The sequence below is a fragment of the Stegodyphus dumicola genome, chromosome 2, assembly GCF_044657685.1.
Source record: "Stegodyphus dumicola isolate Sdum_Otavi_A_Nest chromosome 2, ASM4465768v1".
Lineage (NCBI taxonomy): Eukaryota > Metazoa > Arthropoda > Arachnida > Araneae > Eresidae > Stegodyphus > Stegodyphus dumicola.
Window position 1 is genome coordinate 242,528,864 of NC_140769.1, and position 18,097 is coordinate 242,546,960.

The 18,097-nt window shown below is 30.9% G+C and overlaps 1 protein-coding gene across 3 annotated transcripts in view; it reads left to right on the forward strand.

The window, feature by feature from the left end:
• Nucleotides 1-18,097, forward strand: part of LOC146998909 (uncharacterized) — a 54,993-nt gene that overhangs the window by 19,739 nt on the left and 17,157 nt on the right. For all 3 annotated transcript variants that reach the window (XM_085811950.1, XM_085811949.1, XM_085811948.1), the window contains exons 4-7: nt 737-829; nt 3,297-3,441; nt 7,052-7,130; nt 12,768-12,825. In XM_085811950.1, coding sequence (XP_085668076.1) covers nt 737-829; nt 3,297-3,441; nt 7,052-7,130; nt 12,768-12,825 — 375 coding nt within the window. The remainder of the gene's footprint in view (nt 1-736; nt 830-3,296; nt 3,442-7,051; nt 7,131-12,767; nt 12,826-18,097) is intronic.

The following is an 18,097-nucleotide window of genomic DNA, read 5'->3' on the forward strand; positions in this document are numbered from 1 at the left end:
TATAGTTTAGTTCTGCATAGTTATTTTTTTTTTCCTTTCATTGTAAACTAATTCTGTAAATTGAACTGTCATTTAAAATTTAAAAAAAAAAGTTGTTTTCCATGGTTGAAGTAATGCTCATTCTCTTAATAAATATTGCGTTGCTCATATTTTAAATTAAAAGTCTAATTTTTCTTTTAAGGTTATGCAGTTGTGTATAATGTAAGGTGCATATTTTTTCCTTAAAATGTGCTTGAAAAGTGCTTATAGGTGCTTATTTTTTCCTTAAAATGTGCTTGAAAAGTGCATAGGTGCTTATTTTTTTAACTAAAATGTGGCTACGAACCCTGTTGAATATGATATGATAAATTAAAAATTGTTTGATCTAGACCAGGGGTTCTCAACCATGGGTAATTCCCCCCCCTCAAAGGGGACTTCATAGTTTCAGGGGGAATGCAATGAGGTCTTTATTTACTTATTAAGGATGTAGTTTTAGTTAATGAATATAAAAAATTACTTTTAGTCAAATTTTGATAGTTACCAAAATTTTCATGTTTAATTTATTACACATTAAAAATATTCTAAATTTTAATAATTGTATATGTATTTTTGAAATTTTATAAAGGAAGGTGGAAAGGATCGTTTGTCCAATGCATGGGGAAGAAAAGGCTGAGAACCACTAATCCAGACTGTATAAATGTTTTACCTGAATTCTCCCTCTTTTTTTCTAATCCTTTGCTTTGTTTATAAAAATTAGAATCTATGGACAAGAATAATCCATTTAAAGGAAGAACTGCTGTTCCTAGCTATTCAGAACCAATTGTCACTAGTGGTGAAAACTGGGATGAGGGTTAGTATAAAAATGTGTTAATTTACTATAATTTTAGCACTATAAATATTGTAAATTCCAAAAAAAAAACATGACTTTTATTAATACTTTAGTCAAGTCCCAATTTAATGACTGTAAAAGTTTAGTGAAAATTGTCAAATTTAAAGGTATTTTTAAATTGAGCCACATTATTATTTAATTTAATGCTAAATTTATCTTTTATGCTTGTTAATTAGTTAGCATTTTTATATTTAAGGACATATAAGTACTAAGTACAATCAGTACTTACAGAACTATTTTCAGTCTATTTACTTGCTTCATTTTGCAATTTAAAGAAACATTGACTGGGGCCTTTATGCATAGTAATGATTGCATTAAAAGTAGCCCTGCGTGCATCAAATACAGTAAAACCCTGCTTAATTGCAAGGGTTACGTTCCATCAAAGTAGAGTGTTATATGAAACAGCATTAAAAAAGGTGATCTCATCCTGTAAATAATGGGGAAAATGGGTATAAAATAAAATTTAAAAAAAAAAAAAAGAGTTGTTCAATTATTTTGTTATTTAAGTTCATTAAGTATGTTTTTTATAACAATACAACTTAATAAAATAAAAACTTATTACTTACAAATATTGAAACATGACAAATGAATGTATAAAAATAAACAAAATTTTAAGTCACCATTTATATTTCAGATCATTCAGGTTTTTCTGCATTTCCCATTTTCTGTTTTTTTTTTTTTTTTTTTTTTTTTTTTTTTTTTTTTTTTTAATGAAGATGTTGTTTAGAGATTTTATGTATTTTTGCCATGCGCATGTGAGCTGAATTGACCAAATGAGATATGTATCTCTAATGAAATTTGAGGAAATGAATTTTAATGAAATGTAGCAAAATGTGTGTATAATTTAATAGGCCTTGCAAGGAAGTCATGTGGTGTCCACATCAGATTTTTATATTTGTGATATTGTGTGAAAATATTATGTGAAATCTAAACAAATATTATGTGAAATCTAAAACATTACTTTTGGACTTCAAATTTTAATACCAAAATTTATAGTTTGCAATTATTTAAATAATTATTTTGGTTAGAATTTTATGATTTGTATTTTTCAAATTATATTTCTCTACATGTGCTGATGCTTTAGCAGATTGTCTCTTAAAAGGGCTTTTCTCTCACTAAGCCTTTTTCTCTTTGAAATGGTGAAATATGTAATGTAAAAATATGTAAATCAAAATTTTAGCTTAAATTAGCAATCGTAATTCCTCATTTTAATTTGGTTATTTTCCCTCTCTATTCTAAAAATAGCAGTTGCTGGTAATAACTTTTTTTTGGACTGCTTCATCTCAAGATTTATCCATATCTTATGACTTTTACATAATGATGATGATGTAACTAATTCAGAACTTAAAATTTCCTGAACTGAAAACCTTTTTCTTAAACTAAGCTTCCATACTGAATGACTGTGCACTGCTTTTCGCACCTTGGCCTAGCTAGTCTGCTGTTAGTCTGCCTATTGCAACAATATCAAAAATGTAAGTGTTCTTTACAGACTTGTTAGTATTTCAGTATTTGAGTTAAATCTGCTATGAATGCATCTTGTTGCACCTGTGTGGTTTTTAAGTTTATTCTTTGTTTTGTATTAGCTGATAAATACTTGGCGACAGAGAATCTCGTCTAATAGCGCATGCGCCACCAGAATTGGCGCTTAAATATATTCTGTAAGAAACTTGATTTTTGTTGTACATTCGAAGTTGCGATGCATATGTTATGCTGTAAGAAAGAAACCTTGCGCCAGAGTGTTGCTATGGAAAATAAATGTATTGAAAGTTAAAGTGTGTTATTTTCTGTAATCTGTGTGGTGTTATTTTGTTGTGATATGTATCTGTCGACAGAAAATAGAATAATTCATTCTTCATTACAGGCCTACTTGCATGCTTCAATATCTATCTGTGACATTCCCATATCATCACATGTGTATATTATTCACTCTGTTTTCACTTTGGTTGAATGATTCTGCATCTTAGTTTTGTTCATATTGCTCCATGCAGCAAGCACCACAGCTTCCATCTTATTATTGGCTCTAAAGAGTAAACCCTACTATGTGTTTCTGATGGCATTTCCTGACAGCATCTTAATTTCTTTGAATGAGTTCAGTAGCCACCTCCATGTGCTTTTATTCTTCTTTCTTTGTGTGTGTGTCATTAAATCAAACTCCTTGCTAAACAAAAATTTAAAATTTTATGTTTTAGATCAATGAAAACAAGCAATTCAATAAAATATAATAAATATTTAATAATATTTATTAATATATTTAATAAATATTATTAAATGTAATCATAAAATATAATCATTTTAACGTCATAAAACTTATAATACACAAGTTTTATGATTTTAAGATGCTCTCTCTATTTTTTTTCTTCAATATGTATCAATATATTTGAACTTTAAAAAATGTTTGCCTTAACTGACTATAATAATTTCTTTGCAGAAATTAGTTCCGCACCTGAACCAGGATATGTCCCTCCATCTGGACCTCCACCAGGAGCTATTTTTGAACCCCCACCTCTCTCGAAACCATCAGAGAGGAAAAAAATGTATCAAGAATTGCACAGAATGAATGCAGAACCTGTGAAGTGAGTTTAATACTTCATTTATGTGTATCCCCACTATAATTAATCAGAATTTGAATATCTGATTAATTATAGGGGAGGAGATGTAATTAGTTATCTGATTAATTATAGAGAAGCACGGAAGTATAAAATTTAAAGTTAGGCAAAAGAGCAGCCTTTTTGTGTGTGTAAATTTAGAATAAAACTTTCTGATTTTGAGAATAATCAGACATGGGCTCCTCTTCATTAGGACCTCCCCCCCCCCAAAAAAAAAATTGTTTCTGAAGAAAAGGCTATATTTTGAATAATATTAAAGGCAGTGAAAGGTGCTCTTACTTGCTATGACATTCCTAAGTTGTGTTTTGAGATTGGTTCAGAATAAGATCAGTACATGGACCGTGAGATTATTTTGGATTATTATCCAAGATTGTTATTATTGTAGTGGTGTAAGTATTTTAGAATAGACAACTTTCTCTCCTGTGTTCTTGGTGTATTGTCTTCAAGAAAGTCTTGCATTCAAAGCGTAATTAAGGTAAAGGAATTTTCCTTTAAGAGAAACACTGCACAAGACAACTGTATGTGTTTATTTTTTGTTGATAAAGAAAATGCTTGCTAAGAATCTTGCCTGTAAATCCACATTGTGAAAAGATGTCCATGTTTCGAAGCCTTTCAGAGCTTTTTTGCCATCGTAGACATTTATGAGATTGTTTGCTAGCTGCCACAGAAAAAGTCATCAGCAAAAATAAGGCACCTTTATTCCAGGAGCTTCATTTAAAAGGATTAAATAATCATTCATATAAATAGCAAATAGTATTCAGTTATCTTATGGTAAACTGTTAGCTATTTTATACCTGATAAGATATCTAGTATCTGAAAGAGAAAAATTTAATCCAGTGTATCTTATTGTCGCATATTTCAAGATCAGTAAATTTCTGAAGTAAAGCAGGTTAAAAATTGGAAGAAACTTATCGATGCCAGTATTAATTTCTTAACATTTTCTGTGTAAGTTTACTTTAAACCTATGTGTATTTTGAACTTTTATTTCTGAGTTATATTTATGCCATTCAGTTTTATTGTCTTCACCAAGTTTCTATTCATAAATGTTGATGATTTTTCTAGGTTTGTAGATTTCTCGTGTGACTGGTAATTTATACCCAGTATGAAACTTCTTTAATTAATCTATGGAGAACATATACAGGGGGATTCTAAATTACTTTTACAAATTAAGAGGAGTGATGGTACTTATCCAGATGAGCAATAATTACCATAGAACATAGGATCGCATTCCACTCTGAGAGGCAGAAAAGAAGAATATTAGAATTCCAATCTGAACTTAAACAACAGTGTTGGGAGAGTGAATGAAAGAGACCAAATGTTGCACAATCAGTTTAGTGACAAACTCACAAAGAGTTCACAAAACGGATAAAACCGAAAAACTGGCTGTTTCAGTGTTAATTAGAGCTGAGACTTTGATGGCAAACACTCAAATGCATATCTTGGGTTAGCAAAGTCTCAACCTCGCAAACGATTGCAACAAGTTAATTATGTAATCAAGGGCTGCATATTATCAACTAACTCCAACTGCCAAGATCCATGCATGCCAAGATTTGCACGAAAAGCTCATGGTGCTTTCCAGCTGTCAGAACTTCGTATCCCATAGAAGGCACTTCAAGTAGAATGAGCACAGCAGAGTAAATCCAGGAAGACAGGATAGAAGATGGCTAAGAGAAAAACAACTGCTGCCATAATACTTGATATCAAGGTAGTTTTCCCCCTAATAATTTAGGTAATTAACTTGGTGCAATCGTTTGCGAGGTTGAGAGCGTAGTTTTTCCCCCTAATAATTTAGATAATTAACTTGGTGCAATCGTTTCCGAGGTTGAGAGCGTGCCAACCAAAGATGTGCATTCGAGTGTTAGCCATCAAAGTCTCAGCTCTAATTAACACTCGAATGCCAAGCTTTCGGTTTTATCTGTTTTGTGCACTCTCCGTGAGTTTGTCACTAAACTGATTGTGCAACATCTGGTCTCGTTCATTCACTCTCCCTAACACTATTGTAAGTTCGGATTGGAATTCTAATATTCTTTTCTGCCTCTCAGAGTGGAATGAGACCTTATGTTCTATGGTAATTATTGCTCATCTGGATGAGTACTATCACCCCTCTTTAATTTGTAAAAGTAATTTGGAATCGCCCTATATATTCAGAAACTTCAAAAAGGAAAGCACAAAACTATCCTGTGTTCAAGTTAAATATGATGTATTGATTTATAAATCTAGCTGGCTTATACATGCTTCAGTGTTAAAAATAAATATATTTCGACTTTCAGTAAATTTTAATTTTATTGCATGCAGCTTTTTTACTTCCTTGTACGAAGTAAAGGAAGTATAGCAATCTTGAAACATTTTGGGTATCATATTTCAATGAAAATATCCATTTGAATGATGTTTTGGGGGGACATCTGTACTTATGGATAGAATCAAGGACTCTTTTCCATAACAGATTTAAAATGGATTTGGAGGCGAGGAAGTGTGACATCTGTACGTACTTTTGTATTGTGCATAATTAAAAAATGAGTTGTCTTGAATTTCGGAATTTTGTATATGGGACTGCTATAATATGTAATAAAATAATATGTAGTGAATTGTGCACCTCGAAAAAATTACGCATTTTTTGCTTTAAAAGTGATTGGATTATGTTGTTGTTATGTTCCAGTTAAGGTTTTTATGCCTTTAGTTAATCTGTACGCAATAGTTTTACAATTGGCAACAATTTAGGTTTAAGTGGCTAAGTAAGGCCACTATTTGTTTATGTTTAGAACTCTTAAAAGTAGTGAGTTTAAGTCAGTTGGAGCACCAACTTCAGTGTCTTTATGCCCAGTGTGACTGAAAGTTACCTTTTAGTTTTTTCCACCGAAAATATTGTCTTCCTTCCTGCTGGCCAAATTGCTTGTTTTTGCATAGAATATCTAATTTCAATTATAAAATTTTTTTAATATTTTTTTAACTGAATTCAGTTTTTTAAGTTTTTTTATATTTTGCAATTTTGAATGAAGATTGATTTTTTATGTATTTTTGCCTTACCACCAAGTGAGAACTAAACTGATTGAATTAGAAATATATATCTAATGAAATTTGAGAAAATAAGTTTAAATGAAATGCAGGAAAAAAAAAAAAAAAAATGTAATTTTAAAGTTAGAATCTTATCATAAATTATCTAACTTATGAAGTTAGATAATAATATGTTAATAACTTCATAAGTTAGATAATTTTAAAGGCCATAGAAGGATGTCTGCTGTCCACATCAAGTATTGGTTCCTTTGGCATTCATCAGTGATAAATATTCATAAGAAATTAATTATCTGTTTACTTCTTATAGAATGTTTTGTCTCTGTAATTAAGTGACTGAAATAAATTTTAGCCATTTCTTTGTACAATTTAAGAATATTTGCTAAGTTTTGGAAAAATAGCTCTTTAAGGTTTGTGGCATAAGATCTTCTCTGTGGAAATTATATGTGATTAAGAACTCACTTTATTGTTATTATTTATTTTTGCATTAAATATTTTTTGATATTCTGTAGCATAAAATAAAAATCAACTTTTAACATATTCTCTCAATTGATATTAAATTTTCCAGAATTGAAAAACCTGTAGTTGCATCTGTAGCACCTCAAGTTTCATCTAGTGCTCATCGCCAGCCTAAACAGCCGCGTGGGGTAAAGTATTATTTGTATGTTAAATTTGTACATTTCTTATGGATTTGTAAGCATTTGCAAGTTTATCAGTAGACAACACATTGAAGCACATCAGAAACACCTTCAAAATGCATTAAAAATGTTCATCTTTTACATGTTGCCCAAGTCCTTTTTTCTTTTTCTTCTTCTTCTTCTTCTTTTTTTTTTTTTTTAATACTAAATATGTAATCTGGTTGTCCTCAGGTAGCCGTCATATTGACAATGAAAGTGTTGTGAAGTTAGATGCTATTTGATTGTGGATGATGCTAAGCCAGTTGATATACCCCGACAAACATTTTAAGCATTAGGTAGGAAAATGCTTATCTCTGGAATAGTTTAGGAAGACAAAGACTTTTAAATTGAACTTTTCATGGGTTTCTTGAATGTGCTTGAAAAAGATAATTACATGACTAAATTAAATAGCACTAAAATAATATCCACTAGTTTGATTCAAAGCTGCTTCAAAATATCCAAAAAAAATTTCGCGATATTCTGAACATTTCTAAAATGTTCCTAAAACTTGTGGATAAATTATTATCTTATTAATATTGAATGATAATTATAGAAAACTAAATGTTGTCACACTCTTTATTATTACTAGTATACTAGTACACTCTTTATTATTACTTTATTATTGAATAAAAATTAAATAATCCTTCTTAACCATTCTTTTGGAACAATCTTTTAAATAACTGTTAATGGGAAGGTAAATATTCATATCATGCTTATATACTGCTGGCCATTAAATTGTAATGTCAGCAAGTACAACAGATAATGCTATGGAAATAATAGTTTATTAATAGATTTCTTATAACACAGTACAATAAAAATATTAAAATTTATGGTAATATTGGCCAAATAAAATATGCTCTGTATACCAAATGTGGCCTTCTTGAGTATCAATAACTGCTGTTATAAGCAAACATGCAGTCAAAGAGAACTGTGGCATTTTGGAATACTGCAGTTGAGGCAGCTGTAATCTGTAGATATTTCATATATATTGTAGTCATTAGTGGTCCTTTTTGATGCCAGTATGTGTGGCAGCGAGGTCTAGGTATATTTAGTCATGAAAAGACCTGGTGAACATGTTGGCTAAGATAGAAGCATAATCTGGTGTTTGTCAATGAAGTGTTGAATACTAAGTGTGATGTGTCATCGTACATTATCCTTTTCGCAACCTGTTTTTTAGTCCCAAATTTATAGCATTTATCCTGAATTCTCCTAAAAAACAGTAGTATAAGAACGTAAAAGTAAATGCATATATTTATTTAAGTAGTGCAGATTGCATACTGAGAGTACAAGCATAAATTAAGAGACACACGCCATACTGGCTGCATAAACAGGTGACTCCTCGTCTTGTATTGGGGAAGTTCTATTTCTTAGTCCAGTATTTCTCTTCTCAGCCCTCGAACACACATGGAATTTTTGCTCACAGTTGCAGTTCAGACTTTCACTTACAGACAGCACTGCAATTTTTAATTGATATATAAATTCAGTTGTGATTTGAATATATTATACATACATGTATTTTTTTAAATATCAATGATGCATTACATGCATTAGTATGCATCATCCATCCCCTTACCCCAGGGATGGGCAAACTTTTTCGTAAATAAGATAAATTTTCCTAAAATTCTAAAAACAATACACAAGTATTACAATTTAAGTATTGTTACTTTTTTTTTCCTTTTCTTCCTTTACATTACGTACGTTTATGGTATGGGGTTCTTGTGAATTTGGAGTGAATAACGACGACGAAGTATCGAAACATACTTTATTTAGCCAATATTAATCAGGACAGCTCCAAAGACACATTTTACACTCATTGACGATCTACTATACACGTGATGGAACAATCAGCGACACAGTCTTCAGGTCATCAGGCTATAACAGTGAAGATAGCTTCTCTGTAAAGCACCAGAATACAGCTCCCGACTCAGCTCAGTCGTTCTCGGAACTCTGTACTCTCGAGACTCTCCACGCTAAAACTCCCGACGCACTCGACAACACACAGAGCACAGCTTGCAACTCAGTTAGTTCAAGCTGCAAATCTGACCTCACTGCATCACAGTTTACGTTGAAAGGCATGGTCCCATTCTGTTTGAATGGCACTGAAATCTTGAAATCTTCGTTCGAACTCGAAATGCAGTTTTTTTCAAACCATCTTCATAAATTCTTAAGCTTCTTTTCATTTACTGAGGGTATTGAATTTAACCTCGGGAAATGAGACAAGTTGTTCTTAGCTACCTGCCCAGCAAACAGAATAAGTTTTCTTATTAAGTTTTAAGTTAGAATAATTGAGATTAAGTTTTTCTAAGAGGTCTTATTCATCTATATTGGATTTCCATTTGTCTGCTTCCCGAGAAAGAGATAACGCTTGTTGGCACCAATCTACAGTTATTACTAACAAAGAACTTCCGCTTTTAACACTTTACCAATTGAAAGCTGTCTGTGCTTGCAATTTATGTTTTGTAGAACAAAAGTAGAGAAATTAAAAAGGTCATCAGCCCTTTAAAAAAAGGAAGAAAAAATAGTATTTAAGCAAAGTAGAAAAGGAGATGGTACATAATATATAAATACATATTTCTTTTAATTTGCCTAAAGGCAAATTAAAATTCTACCAGCGGGCTGGGTAGCATCTTCCAACGAGCCGTAGTTTGCTCATCCCTGCTTTACACATTATTACACGGCATTTAAAAATACTTCTTTTGTCATTTGCTAAAATTTCATTGTAGATATACACATCTAAAATCATCTTTTGTTCTTCGTGGTTAGATCATAAAATTTTTACTCCGTCATTTTGATTTTGCATAAAAGTTAAAACATTTTTTTTTAAATCTGGCGAAACAATATGACTTGTAATGACATTTTCCATTTGTCCAGTGACATACATTTTTTAGTTATCAACGATGCAGTACACTCATGCTAGAGTATTTTTTACTGCAGTTTAATTTATTTTTACCATGATTTTTTTTTTTTTTTTTTTTTTTTTTTTTTTTTTTTAGTAATGGGTTCAAAAAAAGTGTGCATTTGACGAAGACCTGCAAAAGGAATACCCATTTATTGAAAAAAATTATGAGCGATTCTGGTGTACAGTGCAATACATGTTCTACAAAATGTTCAATAAGGGATGGTGGGTGTAGAGATATTAAACTTCTTATAAATAGTAATAAGCATAAAATATCAAACTCTGCTGTAGCATCTAGCTAGCCATTTAAGAATTTCTTCAAATGGGAGGAAATAGGTGATAAGGAAGAAGAATTAGCTGCAGTACTTTTGCATATCATACTATTTGCAACAACCATAGCTTATTAGCTCTATGGATTATAAATCCAAACTGCTTCAAGCAACATTTGAGCCTAGATTCACATGTGTGCGAACGAAGGCCAAAGCAATAATACTAAATGTTTTCATGCTTCACACTTTAAGAGCTTTACACAGTGATTTGAAAAAATGTTCACTCGTTTCATCATAACTGATGCTTTCAAATCACAAGGAAATAAAACTTTTTCCAAAGTACTTTGGAACTTCTACTTTTCCAAAGGAGAAAAAAATGTGATTTTCCAAAAATTCACAAGGAAATAAAACTTTTTTCCCATTTCTATTTTTTCCAAAGTAGAGTTATGGAATTTGATATACGTGAAGAAAAATAATGTTTTTGTTAAACTGAAACAAAACTTTTTTCCCATTTCTATTTTTTTCCAAAGTAGAGTTATGGAATTTGATATACGTGAAGAAAAATAATGTTTTTGTTAAACTGAAACAAAATCTTATATGTGGTTTAATTGGATTCGAATATGCAGCACATTTTATCCATAATACTATAAGAACATCAGCTGATATTTCCCAGTTGATATAGAAATGATTATTTCTAAGATATACTTTAGAGAGCAGAAACATTGAAAAATTTCTGCAACTTCCTAGAAACCATTTTTTCAATGATATTTGGGTATTCACAAACAAGATGGTTAGCATTACTTGCCACCATTGAAAGGTTACTTCAAATGTTTTTACCATTGAAGGCTTATTTTGAGTCTCAAGAAAAGTGTCCCATGCTTATTTTAAAATTCTTTGAAAATCCAGTGGCAGAAGCTTTCCCACAATTTATTAACAGTATTTCATAAAATTATGCGAATATTTAATGCTTCATAAGTTCAACTTCAATATTTCATAAAGTTATTACAAGAATGGAAAACCAATCTGCATTTGATGTAATTCCTTCAAGGGATGCTCTGAAAGCTCCAATATTGAGCTTTGCACATGACGCTGTCATTTCATTTGTTACTTATTTAAAATTTATTACACCCTAGTGCTAAATTATTGAGTTGCTTAGAAAATAATTCCATTTTTTATCACTGTAAGGGACTGGTTGTATTTTTAACTACCCATCTTCATTCTAAACTATGTAGTCATTATGTGTTTTGACAGCTGACTTTCGAAGGTTTATTTGTTAAAGAATTTCTATTCTGCTGCACTTTTTTTTTAAATATTTTTTTTATGTATGTTTCCCATCAAATATGGAAAAAGCAGCAGTTTTGACGTATAGATTTTTTATTACTAAAAAGGCAAAAGTGCAATTCAGGCAAGTAAAAATTTGTGTGAGATGTTTGGAGAAACTGTGGGAGAAGTTTGGAGAAGATGTGTTAACTTATGTTTCACAAGTTCGAAAGCTGTTTTGCAAAATTTTCATCTGGCAATTTTGATATTGAAAATGCGTTACATTCCACAAGGTTAGTTGCTGAACGCAAAGGTACTGATTGAAGCAAACTATCAAGTAATAACTTGAGTAATCGCTGGGAGATTAAATTTATTGAATTTAGCTCTTATATGCACCTGTGAAATGACTTGATTTCATTTCCGAACAAAATATATGGGTTCCACATGTTCTTAAAGAAAAATGTGCTCTGTTGCACTGACATCTGTGATTTGCTTCTCAAATGTCAAGAAAATGCCCATTAAAAAAAAAAAAAATGCCTGGTGATGAGAAAAGGATTGTTTACAGCAGTGTCAAATGTAGTTAATTATGGAAAAGAGATGAATTGACTCAAGAACTTTAAAAGGCCGATATTAAAAAAAAGAGGCAATATACTCCTTTTTTTTTTTTTTTTTTTAAGTCTTCTATTAGACAATTCCGCTGTTCATTCAAAAATGAACTGCCATCATTTGGACAAACTGAGTAACTGAGTGATAGTGTTAAACAGAAAAGACCAGAATTTATCGACAGAAAAAGGTAGTGTTTCACTTTAAAAATGCCAGACCTTACACAAGTTTAGTAACTTATATTCTTTACAAGCTATTACAACTTGTATAGAATATGCTACCACACGCACCATATTCATAGTTTTTTTTTTTTTTTTTTCTGATATTCGATTATCTTTTCTGATCCTTACAAAGCATTTTAAACTTTAAAATATTTACTTTAGATGAGGATGTCAAAGATGGACCAAATCTGCTCCGATGTTAAAACTTATTCAAATTAACACTGTTACCCATTCAAATTTAATACTGTTATCTATAAATAAATAAAATTCGCAGCACATAGCATGCCACAGAGGCTTTCTTTGATATAAATAGTTGTCAGTTTTATTTTTCATTTAATTTTTTTTCTTTATTTTGCAGACTTATAAACCACCACAGAAACAAGATTTAGATTATCAAAACCTTGGACTTGGAAGAGGTACAAAGCATCTGTTTTTTTGTTTGTTTACTTCTTCCAGTTTTTGTTGTTGTTATTATTATTTCAATTCAAAATAGTTTTTCATAGTTCCTAGAAAACTTAAAAGTATACAATGCTTTTATGTGAAATAGAGTAATTTATTTTGCATTAATATGAAAGAAAAATTTTGATTTAAAAATGTTCTGTAAGTTAACTATTGCATTTTTCTATACTTAATATATGTTTAATATTAAAATTAGACTGTGTTTAAAAGTGCTTGGTGTTCATTGTTAAAAGTTGCTTATTCTAATTATTTCAAATTTATGCTACAAGTTAATATATAGAGTGGAAAATCTCTCAAATTTATTAGTAAATTTTACATAATATTAAACCTATTAAAGTTAGAAACTAATAGATTTTGTATATTTTGAAAAGAAAGCTTGAAGAAATTATACATAGTGCACTTTATCACCAAAAGTATTCAGCCACTAGATTTTATAAATTACTTTTGCAGTCATGCTTGCTCTCAAATTCCTTATACATTCAATAGTAATCTTGAAAACTTTGATTGTTTAGTCATACGACCTCTCAAATTATTTATGCATTCAAAAATAATCTTAAAGCTTTTAGTATATGCCTGTTTATAAATATTTCCATTGGACAGTATATTTCATTATTGTCATTGTGTAATGATATTGTAATTAAAGCGTATACATTATGGCTGAAATTATTTTATGGAAATCTTAAGTGTGTATTAGGAAAATTTTCAGTGCGGAGGGTCCTGAAAATAACCAATTACTATATCTCACATAAAATGCATTTCAAATTTGAAAAAAAAATCATGCTTGTCAAATTGTTGCATGAAGAAGATTTTATACATTGCTGCAAAAGGTAGTAAAGGGGGGGGACTCTCAGAATCATAATGTAACTACTCACCGGAAGAAAAGTAGGTTGCATAATAAAAGAAAAATTTCATCCACGTGTCCCAATTGATCACCACATTTCCTGGTTTTTAAATTTTAGTCTTTACTAAGGAAATTATTTCTGAGCAATAAGTGAAATTTGAGTTACTGAAACTAAAATTACACAAAATCTTTTTTCTCATTTGTAATAATCTTCAGAATAATTTTTCTTATTAAATTTTATTTCATGTGAATTTTATTTTTTTTTAATTACATTTTATTGATCTTATTAAATTTCATATGATCCAAGTAATCTTAATCTACTCTAGACAATTGTAAATTTTTATATGAAGAGTCAAGCAATGTTTAATCAGTTAATATTTGTATTTTGTTTACTTCAATAGGTATATTACTAAGTTTATCCACTCAAATACTATGTGCATTAATTATTAGTTTTATCTTCTCTATATTTAAAATTGCTTTGATGAATAAAAGCTTTCCTTCACTACTCAGGATTTTCTCAGTATCTGTAAGAAAATTTTAAAATGCAGTTAGCCAGAGAACACAAAATTTAGGATACACCAGAATTGAGTTATAAATAGTTCATTGACCTGAACCTTGTATTATACAGTGAATTAAATTAAATTAAGTTTGAAATGATGTCATCATGCAACATGAAAACTTTCTGGTTTTCCAACAAAAAACCCGCAGTTTTTAAGATTCCAAAGTTGGTACCTATGATATGTTCAAGATGTACCATATTTGTAAGCACTTTCCAAACTTGATTTTGACTTATTTCTTGCTGGCATTCAGATAGACATTGTATGATCTTGAACTGTTGTGTAGGCATCTAAGTCTTGGTTACTTATTTGGGATATTTTGTAGACAGATAATGCTGTCTTTACTTATTGCCATGAAAGAGTTAAAGAGTATATATATATATATATATATATATATATATATATATATATATATATTGCTAATTGTAAACTTTGGCACCACATGATGATGTCAGTAGTGATGTGGCTAATTACGATGTAACTTAACTCAATTCCTTCCCATCTTTGAAAAAAAATACTAAGGGGTAGCAACTAAAGATTTCAAAACTAATGGATTTGCAAGGTTTCCTACTTCATATACTGTTATGATTTCAAAGAGGTGTTTGCAACACTTGATGTTTTGAATAAAAAAGACTTCTTGACATTTATGGTTTCTGAACAAATTGATCTTGTTTTGATGCGAACAAATTTTAGTGAACATTAATTCAGCTACAGTGCAATGTTGCTACAACTGTTGCATAACATAAATATATAAAATATTCAATTTACTGCAACAGTGCCCTTTTACAATGAAAAGTTGAAACATATACATAATGCAGGTAAAACTTGAACCATCTGCTCATTAATGGCCAAATCAAAGTCACCCAATAGTTGCTACAGGTATTACATGTATTAAATATCATCTTGTTATTGCAGATTATCGGATAGCAAAGACAGAAACTTATTTTTTAAAAATTTTTTAATGATTAGCAACCTTGTGTGTGACGTAGTTTATAATTGACCTTGTATTAGTCATGATGTCCTATCTTAAGTTTTATGTTTTCTTTGCACCATGGTGTGCACATGACTTAACACTTTGCTGACCGCTAGCAGTTCAATAGCATACGCACGTCCGACTGGCCACTCAGCCACAGATTCTCCCTGTCCTGAATAACTGTCAGGACAATCTGATAAATCATCTAAATAAAACTCTCCAGTGCCATTTTTTTCGCTCATCAGGAATGGCAAATTTTTTAAAAGCGGTGTGAAAATGTGATAATTTACGAAGCAATACTCTTAATGTAAGTGAGTAATGTACCTACCGTATATACCCACATATAAGTCGAGATATTTTGGATAAAAAAAGACTTCAAAGTGGGGGGGGGTCGACTTATACGTGAGGCCATAAAAAATTAAAAGAATCGGAAGTTCAAAAATTTCTTTATATAATGCAGTTGTTTTCTTCCTGCACTCAAATTGGACGACTTATCAAATAAGTCACTTACTTGAAGTAATTTCATGATTTAAATTATGTGACAAACTAATCACAGAGTTTCATACTTTAACTAGAGTAAGTTTCGATTAAACCAAAGAATTTTCGGCCCCCGAACAACCGATCAATATCGATCAATAAAAAAGTTTCACCAACACGCCAAGAAAAGAGAAATGCAGATAGTTTTTACGTATGTATAAGTCTTTATAATAGTTATTGTTCATTCATGAAATACTTTTGTTAACAGGCGTACACGTCAAAATTAAAAAATAATAGCCCACGCAATAACTGAACAGTTTTGAATATTTCTTTTAACTTTTAAAAAGGGAAAATGCAGATAGATTTTACGTACGAGAATCTTTTCCGGAACAAATTCTAGAAGGTTACTATATACGATCATTTTCCCCCAATTATCCTGCATTTTGGATATGTTGGTGACGCTTTTGCCTGCTGCTTGACTTATATGCTTGGGTTTTAGATCAGGTGTGCTGGTTTGCACCCATGAAAAGGGATGGATGGTTGCTGACGGAACAGTCGATTGGCTTAAAAATGTGTGGGATAAAAGACCAGGAGCAGCTTTCAAAAAAAAAACCTTCTCTTTTAGTATACAATTCTTTTCATGGACACTTTTCTGAAGAAGTGACAAAACACCTAAAAACGACTGTGGCCGTAATTCCGGGAGGATTGACATCCGTCATTCAACCGCTACATGTCTGCCTCAATAAGCTCTTCAAAGTAAATGTTAGAAAATATTGTGCAGAGTGGATTAGTTCCGTTGACCAACATATACAAAGGGAGGCAACATTAAAAAGCCTGATATTACATTAATTGCTCAGTGGGTTAAGATGCTTGGAATGAAATACCCTCTGAAATGATTATAAAATTATTTAAAAAATGTTGTATTAGCAACGAACTAGACGGCACGGAAGATGATGCTGTTTTTGAAAGTGAAAATGACGATGAAGGTTCTAGTAGTGATTGTAACAATACAGAGTTCGAGACTGAAAATATGTATGATGACGAGCCAATGATGACAGAAGAGTTCTATGAAATGTTTGGCAAATCTGACCATGAATTGGACGTTGAAGGATTTTGATTTTGTTTATTTACCAAGGTATTTTTTATCGTATATATACTTTTTTTTCTCAGATGTTTTTGAATAAATGTAGTACTTAAAAAAAAATTTCCGAAGTTTCTCGATCGATTTCAGAAGTGGGGGGTCGACTTATACATGGGTTTCTTATTTTCTATGAATTTTTTATGTCGAAGTGGGTGGGTCGACTTATTCGCGGTATCGACTTATACGTGGGTATATACGGTAAATAATAATAATAAAATGCAGATGATATAGCAAATGGCAGTTGTTTATCGCCATGGCTACCGACTGATAGGCTATTTTTAAGTAGCCCCGTGAAAAGAGCGATTAGTAGGCATTGACGAAAAAAGCCGTTTAATAGATTATTGGTCGGTAGGCGTTGGCCAAAAAAAAAAAAAAACTATTAATAGGCTACTGGTCGGTAGGCATTGGCAAAAAAAGCCAATTAATAGGCGATTGGCTGGTAGGGGTTGGTGATAAAAAGCCGATTAATAGGCAATCGGTTGGTAAAGTGTTGAAAGATTGGAATATTTTTGGTCATGCCTCTAGCTTATTGTGAACTTTTATATGCATATACATAGGCTATTTCTGTCTCATCTCTCCATTTTCATATAATTTCAACTTATTTTTCTTAAAACAAGTTTGTTTTGCAAAGAAATTGACCATAATAAAATTCCTTAAATGTATTCTGAAGCGTAATTTTTACTTCCATGCATTGAAATAAAGGACCTATTGCAATTGCTAAAAGTTTTGAGTGTCACATTTCAATAGAAATATAAATTCTTATTATTTATTTATTTATTGCTCTAAGTCTCTACAAAGGGGCAGAAAAAAGGACTTTTTATTCCAAAATGGATTTTTTGTGATATCTGCATGCACTTGTATGTATCTCACATAACTCAAAAATGATTAGTGGTAGAACATTGAAATTTTGTATGTTGGACAGCTGCGATTCTAGTTTTGCACCTCTCAATTTTATTTCAATCAGCAATACTGAAAGTGTATGTGTGTATATATATTATATGTGCACCCACCTGTATCCAGGCTTTGTTTTCACAATCATTGGTTGTAGACATACGCTTCCAATTGCAGAAATGTTTTAAATGATGAAAATTTTCATGTTTTTGCATTTCAAATTAAAAAAAAAAAAAAAATTGAGGGGTAAGTAATGGAATCTAAATTTTAACAGTCTCCCAGTTCCTATACTTATATTCAGGAAAGTTTTGTACTGATTAAGAAAAAGTAAAAATTCAAGAAGTTGGAA